Source organism: Sitodiplosis mosellana, unplaced genomic scaffold, assembly GCF_009176505.1.
Source record: "Sitodiplosis mosellana isolate CC-2019 unplaced genomic scaffold, AAFC_SMos_1.0 Smas_scaffold_6166, whole genome shotgun sequence".
Lineage (NCBI taxonomy): Eukaryota > Metazoa > Arthropoda > Insecta > Diptera > Cecidomyiidae > Sitodiplosis > Sitodiplosis mosellana.
The window spans coordinates 4,812,126-4,820,199 of record NW_022601407.1 but is presented as its reverse complement, the minus strand read 5'-3'; the positions used below and the strand labels follow the sequence as shown (position 1 = coordinate 4,820,199).

The following is an 8,074-nucleotide window of genomic DNA, read 5'->3' as shown; positions in this document are numbered from 1 at the left end:
CGAGATCCGTACGCACGCGGAACAGAGAGAGCCATGACATTTACCCCAGATCGGAATGATAAATCGGAATAAATGTTCCGAGATTCCGATTTATCGGTATTCTTCAATGCAAATCACTTATTAAAAACAATTGGTTGGAAAAGTCTCGGAAATTCCAATGGATCGGTCTGAATTTTCTCCGATTTTCCGATTTCCCACACTAGCACTTTTCCGAGACTTTTCCAACCAATTGTTTTTAATAAGTAATTTGCATTGAAGAATACCGATAAATCGGAATCATTGTTCCGCTTAATTTTCTCTGAGTATTGACTGGGCCATGACAAGGATATACAATCAAATTTTCATTCATATAAATGATTTTGAATGTGTCTGGAGCTAGCATAGATGAAGTCTATATCCGTGTGCAAATAAAGTGACTGACAGTCACTCAGTTTTATGTAGCTGCAAATAAGTTGATTGAATTCAAAAACTTTGTATAGAAACAATCACTTTTAGCCAGTTGTCTAATGTCGGACTTTTTGGCTACTAGATGACTATAAGTGAAGTTGACTACAGTCGAATATTTTGTTCGAGATAATCACTTTTAGTCAGTCATAGTCAGCCAAAAAGTCCGAAATTAGGCGGCTGGCTAGTCAGTCACAAACTTTTCACACGGGTTCTTTCCCATTTCAATTTTAATATTTATTTACTTTAATTTTTAAATTCTCTTTCAGAAACCGTTGAGTTCAATGTTTAATGCTTTTCCGTTTCTGCATTCAATCACTCGTTAACATGCAAAATGACATATAAACGGGGTATTTTATGTTTGAACAATTCGTTTTCGATTCGAAAATATCGAACATAACATTCAGACCGGAGATTGAATATCCCATGTGAATTGCATTTTTCGAAGCGTCAAAACGAAAGCTATAACTCTAAAACTGCAACACTCTCTAATTCCATCAATAAACAAAGAATGGGCCACTCTGTTAGTTTTCCATACACACCATACGGTGATGAGTTCAAAAGTATTGGCAAACACTAGTTTTTCTGCTCGGTGTACTTCAAGGTGAAAGAGAGCTTGGCTAAGTCGAAGCACTAACGTTCGACATTAATACGAAATCATGTTAGTTATCAGCAGATAATGCTTTTGTCTTATTCGATATTAACGATCGTAATTGAAGCGCGATTGCCGCTCAATACTAGATTAAAAACAAATAGCATTCAAACTTCTGGCGAAATTAGCATAAAGTAGCACATGGAAAAGTTTGCTCCAGATCTGTTAGTGAGAACAACCGTTTGGCACACAAATGAAAGTCAATTGAGAAGAGTCTCATGAGTATTTAAAAGAATGGTTCGTCTCCCTCTCCCACCCAATCAATGCATAAACGTGAAATGTGATGTCGCTGTTGTGTTTGTGTTTTTTTTTCTCACTTTGAAATTTTTTGCTCCAATGCAACTTTGTGACATTTTGCACAAATAAAATGAATAAAAATGCCATGAAATGCTGTGAATTTTCAACCAACTTCAATAAAAAAAACTGAAAGAAAACGAAAACTTGTTTAAAAAAAAAGGTTTCACTCTCCTCTCTTCAGTCTCTTGCTCATTACGCAAACATAACAAAAAGGTTAATGAGTTGACAATTTGTTCGCTTTGTTTCTACAAAAAATATATCAATGTATGACATAAAAGTCAAACAGAACGCAGAAACGATGATTTTTTTTTCGACTGAAGTATTGTGAAAATCGTAGCAAACAGAGAATATTATGTAGAAAAAAGTTTTATTTTGTTAAATTCACCAAGTTTCCAATTGAAAACGTAATTGAATTTCATACGAATTTTCCGTCACGGTGTTTACCAGATTAAAAAAGCAAGCGAAAGGGAGAGAGCAAAACCTAAAAAAAATGAGCAAAAAAAATCGAAGTGGTCTTGCACGTGATTGGGGTGTTTATTTGAAACGTAATATCCAGTACAAAAAGGCTGAGGTGTACTTGAATCGATCGCTTGAAGTGGATCCAGTGCAATTCAAAACATTGCTGGAATCGAGCAAATGTAAACTGAAGCAGAGCCAGGCGAACGATGCATTGATGGATGTGAAAAAGTGTTTGACCCTTGAGCCAAACAACATAAAAGCGCAACATCAACATGCAAAATGTTTGGGTGGATTAAATCAAATCGAAAATGCCATAGCAACAGCGTATGGTATTACATTTGAGTATCCAACCGCAGCCGATGTGCATCACACCAAAGATTCGTTGGAAATGTCGTTGCGTTCGGCATTTGGTCGTTCCACCGTGCCCATCTTGCGAAAGTATAAATTACACCTGAAACGTGACGGCAGCCAAACGAAGACTAAGGAGCTAACGATAAAGAAATGTGGCCCAATTGAGGCACATCGCGAGAAAGCGATCGAATTAATGAAACACAAACTGTATTTTGATTCGACATTTGCCGAGCAAATTGAATTTTGGACGCAGCTTCAGCAGGACGAAACGTTGGACGACAACCTACGCAAACTCATTGATGAGATAACACGTAATTTTAATACCCACGAGAGTATGCTGTATGCACGTGAACCATTTTATGCGAAACGAGATCGCTTCGACAAGGGAAGCCTGTCAAAAGTGCGACATCGTACATTCTTCTATGCGCAGGAGGAAACACGTCGAGAGGCCTTGTGGCAATTGAGGAACATCAAAGCTTTGGCCGTGCACAGTTTTGCCGATGCACTGCGACTAACCGAACGTGTTTTAAGTGAATTTTATGCAATCAAAATGCGAACCGTTTTCCCTGCAAAATTCGAGTTTCTTTGCCATGTATGCCATTTCATTGGAACGGAATATTTGCAAATTTATCGTGCCATTCCAGCTGATCTAATGAGTTTGAAAGTTGAGGATCGTTTAATTGCATTGTTCAATGTATGGGGCAAAATGTTGCAAGGTGAAGATTTGTGCGATAAAAAAGTGGAATATTTTACCAAACGACTTCAAAATGCCATTTACGATATGGAAAAAACCTATCTCTTCCATCAACTGAGTGAAGTGTGTTTCCGCTTCCGTCGACCGGTATATATATATTTATATATATATATATATGTGCTCACTTAAATCCTTATCATTTAGCTGTAATCTCATTGTGTTTGTTTTGGGCACTGTATGTTTCAGGAAGAGTCGCAACGGTTTGCACGTGATGCGGTCAAACATGCAATGGCATGCAAAAGCAATATTTGGACATTTCTCGCTTATTTCAATATCATACGTGTTGATGCAATGAAGCAAAACTATCATCCAATGAAAGATGACCTGGACAAATTGCAAGAGGTTGCCAAGCAGCTGGACGCTTTCACACAAGTGTTTGTCAACACAGCGATTCGATCATTTGAAGACATAAAAAGCGCAAAAAATTGAACGACTCCATTCCGTGAATCAACCATGTTTAAATATAACAACAAATTTAAAATTGATGGAAATTCCAGCCAAATGAATAAACAGAAGAAAAAAAAAGAAAAATTAGTAGCGAAATGTATCTCTCAAGTACTTAAATTAATTCAGCTCGGTAAAAATGACTTAAAGGGGGATAAGAGAGACGAGTACCTGGGAAAGATTTTCAGCAATTAAAACGCAAGACACATGGATTGCGTCACATCACCTGTTACTGCAATGGAAATGTTTTAATTGTATTTCCATCCTTGTCTGTTCATCATCTTGATTTCTCTGGCTGTCACTCGCTCTCTATCTCCTCTTTCCTCTCTGTTCCATTCTTCCTACCTGAGTGCCGTTATCTTTCTTAATTCGCTCGTCTTGAGCGAAAAAAAAATTAGCTTGAGTGTCTAGAAGCGTTTACGTATGTGTAAGAGACAAAGGAATAGAGAGACACGAAGAAGAGAAGTGCTCACGTCTAGAAATTTGATGGCAACGAACTTGCTGCTTGCATCTAACAGCAGTACTGGAGTAAAGACTGCTGAATAAGAGCTAGTGATGTTTTTGTATGAACAGAGAAAGATATAAATCTATCCAATGAAGACACTCACTCATCCGCTCTCACCTGCAAAAGTGATTTTGATCATTAGTATCACCATCAAAAGAGCGTAGCGCAGATTCACATGGCAAATGCTTGCATAATTAATGAACCATAATAATCATTAAATTAACTGTCCAACTCTCACACCATCGCACATGTGCACATTTCGATGCATGCATGATGTGCGCTACGCATTTGTGCTGCTGTGTGAACTTCATAATAAGTTTCTAAAGCTTCAGCGCTTGAATATTTCTATCCGTGTGACAGTGGTAAACAGCATTATATTTATTTCCGTTCCGCACGCGGGCACATATCAAAAAGTGTCAGGCATCGAGCGTGTGTGTGTGTGTGTCTGTGCAATCAAGGCAAATCGATGTTTACATAAATGGCACTTGTACATTAATATTTTTACTTGGTGTAAGTACAATGTTACGTCAATTCTGGCAATTCCAAGAAAATTGCCCCCCTAAAAGACATTGTTGTTGTTGGTTCAACGAGAATTTCTCCATACTGAATATAATTTGATTCAGTTTGGAATGAAAAAAAAAAACCAAACCAAGAAAACATAATGAGATAAAATCAACTAACCACATTTCATTTGAATTTAAAAACCTTGATTAAAATGACAAAGACACAGTTTTGGCGCATTTTTGAAAATTAATGGGATTTCCGTTTGGAGTGAATCATTTCAAGCGATGAAAAGGAACCACGGTAATAACTATACTTGTAAAAACCGTTTAAAACAGTTTAACATTTCTCGCTTCCAAACATTTCATCAGCGTTGATATGCCTGTCACTTTATTGTGTCACGCTTCCTTGTATACATATATATAAAGACAATGAAGCATATAAACAGAGAGACTTAAGCGAAACCGTTTCGAAGTGAAAATATTTTAATGAAATATTCGAAATACATTTCGCTGTTTCTGCTGAATAATAATAATGAGCGAACATCAATTCACGTTTTGCATAGGATTTTAGTATGCATGCGCTCCATAATAATTCAAAACATTTATTGTAATACTTGAAAAGCGACTTGGTGTTCTTTCTCTCTCTCTCTCTCTCTCTCTCTCTCTCTCTCTCTATTTCTTTAAGTTGAGATTTGTTACATACCCAGTTTTACAGTCGTTGGTTTCATTACCATATATTCAGTCTTTATTATGAAGATCTGTTGTCATTTTCCTGCATAAAATTTTCAAACAGATGTATAAATTTCGTGTGAAATTCCGCTATTGAATAGCAAAATATACGTGATTCCGATTGAATGAATAAACTTGCATTGTCGACCATAGCCCAAGAGTTATTGATGTGAAACGCGCCACGTTAAACTAAATGAGAGATGCTAGTCAAACTGACACCGTGTGAAGTATTTGTGTGTCAAAAATACTCTGTCAATGCATTTCTTCATCGCGTGCAAGAAAAAGCAGCGCGCGCGTAAAAAATGTCAACGTCAGACAAATCGTCGAACAATATCATCTGATAATGTTTTTTGATTGACATTCGTCTGCCGGAGTAAAAGAGAGACAGAAAAAAAGCGAAAATAAAAACAACCTGGGATAAAAGAAAACGAACAACGACAATGTTTATTCGAATAGACGATAAATCAGCGAACTTTGCCACTAATAAACACTCCCTACCACGTGTAATGAAGATAAATGGAATATAGAGTCGGATGGTTGCGTTTGCAACCCTCGAAAAAAAAACACACACACGAAACCCAACGAGGGGGAAAACTAGAGAGAGAGAGCGCGCGCTTTTAAGAGAAAGCCACATATAAATAGGTAAGATCAATTATTCAAGTGATGAACGTAACGAGAAAAAAGTAGCCAATGCCAAACAATAAACAATCAGCCAAACCGCTGAACCAAAGTATTTCCATTACTGTAGAGTCTACAGTGTAGACCACCAAAAGTCTAATGATGAATCATTACAGTTTCGACGTCCATTGTACTTGCTTATTTTGGTTCGTCTTTTGGAAATGATATTTTATTCAGTAGAATAATATTTACTTTAAAAAAAATTCGAATGAAGGATACAGAGCGTAGGAGTTAGCGGCTGGGTATTGAGTGTCTGGTGGTAGCGAAAGAAAAAAAAAACTGAGCAAACAGTGAGAAAAATTACAGCCAAAAGAAGATGATGAGATTGAAATCCTAATGGATCAAATCTAATTTTAAAAAAGAAAATCGTTCTGCCTGGTGCTGGGTCAACGGAAATTCATTCATTGAATACGAGGGACAGAGAGCCCTGAAGACAATACACTCTCGTTTGTTATTACGCTGAATTAAAATAGGTGTCTCGGTTTTTGGACATTTTTGGTAGCGTAATATTCGTTTCCGCATCGTCTGCATTTGAAAAGGAGCCACCATGTATAGTGCTTGGCGTTGAGTTCGACATGCCATGCTGAATATTTTATTCGCCACAATTATCATATTTAAAACACGCACACAACAACAACAACAACAACAACAACAACAACAACATAAAAAACACGTGGTGGCGAGCGAGATAAACCAAATGGAAAAGGGAATATATTTCTAGCCATTGAAGCGTGCGGCCACAATCAGCGATGGTAAATGATGGCATTGCCTTTTATCTTCGCTCTTTTTTCCACCGCCTCTCTTCCTCCCTCTTGTGCAAGTCCATTTATACGGCCACTAACCGACGGCTCTAGCAAATGTTTATCATTTGGCAACGAAGTTGGGAGAAGGAGGCGGATGTTGAAGGAAAAAAACAAAAAGTTTAAACGAAAATTCAAAGAAAGTACAAATTTTTCCACGCTGCAAAAAACAAACGCTGGATGACTCATGATAGTATTTAAATGATGAAAATGATTTATCGCTGGGGACACACCGAAATGAAAATGGCAGATAACTGACCAAACCCAACGCTGCTGCCATCGCACAAAATGAAAATTGCCAGAACAAAACATATTTGGGTATGCCGGAAAATGTGTGCTGAAAATTGTTTGGTGTGTTTGTATGTGTGTGAGTCAGCATAAGCTTAAACCAATTTACATACAAACATGACTAATTTTCTTTTTTCACCATCTAATAATGATGTTGACATTAATAATAATGCTTTTGAATAGCGGACTTTCTATGGCCCTGTTTGATAAATACGCGGTGCTCATTTTTTCTTCCTTCAGGACACATATTCTTTATTTGTTTGGGAAACGATGGCACGAGTTTTATCGTTTCACTGTACATGAACATAAATTCGCTTAGTTTGCTCACTTCTCTTTAGCTTTTATCAAAATGAACGGTGTCGCGGAGCATGAGTGCATGGTAAACATAAATCGTTGGTTAATGGCGTTCTCCATCTAAACTACCTCCAGCTAAAATCAAGGTACAAATTTGCGGAAAATTACATTGGTTTCATATGATTTTGCGTTAAAATGCGGTGATATGCGTTGCCAAAGTTTCTACGGGTTGCACAAGCGCATCTTTTCAACAAAATTCCCCAATAGGAAAGCTAAATAGAAGAGTATGCGGGAAAAGTCGATGCTTTGTCGATGTCAAAATATTTCGTTTAAAAATTAAACATTTTTCTGAAGAAAAAAAAACTTTTTTATCCATTTACAGAAAAAAAAATTCAGAGTGTTTTTCTGGAAGCATGAATCGAATGAACATTATAGAAAGAGAATTTTTTTCGGATAGATATCTTAAGTTTAGCATAAGAACACAAAATTTACCCACGATATTATTTAGATTTGAACGAAATATTCTAAATTTTTTCCTTTTTTTAAAATGATTTGAAATCAAAACAAGGATTAATTCAATCGGTTTGAAATAAATGACCAAAAATGTTCACATTTTCCACAATTTGTTTTATTGTTGCGATTTTGATATAAAAAGCACTTGAGCTCTAATTTTATTTTCGACAAAAATGTAACGATTTTCAAGAGAATCTCTTCAATAGATCACTCAAATCCGAATCAATTACTTCGCTCGTATGTATGTCCCCTGAAAGTATGTGCAACTTCAGATGTTTAAGTTCATTTCGAACATATTGTGTGCTTTCAGCTCAAAGTTCCATCCGAATGGCCATATGACTGATGTAGAGTTTCAATTTGTTC

At 36.6% G+C, this 8,074-nt stretch overlaps 1 protein-coding gene across 2 annotated transcripts; it reads left to right on the top strand.

Annotated features, from left to right (window-relative positions):
- Positions 1-1,724: 1,724 nt before the first annotated feature.
- On the top strand, positions 1,725-3,433 carry LOC129575376 (uncharacterized). 2 transcript variants are annotated; one of them, XM_055458909.1, is made up of 2 exons: positions 1,725-3,020; positions 3,144-3,433. In XM_055458909.1, exons 1-2 carry the CDS (start codon positions 1,884-1,886, stop codon positions 3,384-3,386), a joined length of 1,380 nt encoding a protein of 459 aa, XP_055314884.1. In that variant the 5' UTR covers positions 1,725-1,883; the 3' UTR covers positions 3,387-3,433. The 2 variants fall into 2 exon arrangements, with proteins under 2 accessions (XP_055314884.1, XP_055314883.1); XM_055458908.1 differs by having other exon boundaries at positions 1,725-3,044.
- Positions 3,434-8,074: the final 4,641 nt, after the last annotated feature.

Excerpts from the sequence above, each read along its gene's own strand:
- LOC129575376 (XM_055458908.1), top strand. The coding sequence starts at position 1,884 with ATGAGCAAAAAAAATCGAAGTGGTCTTGCACGTGATTGGGGTGTTTAT. Across the intron at positions 3,045-3,143 it reads GTTTCCGCTTCCGTCGACCG|GAAGAGTCGCAACGGTTTGC; the intron begins GTATATATATAT and ends TGTATGTTTCAG.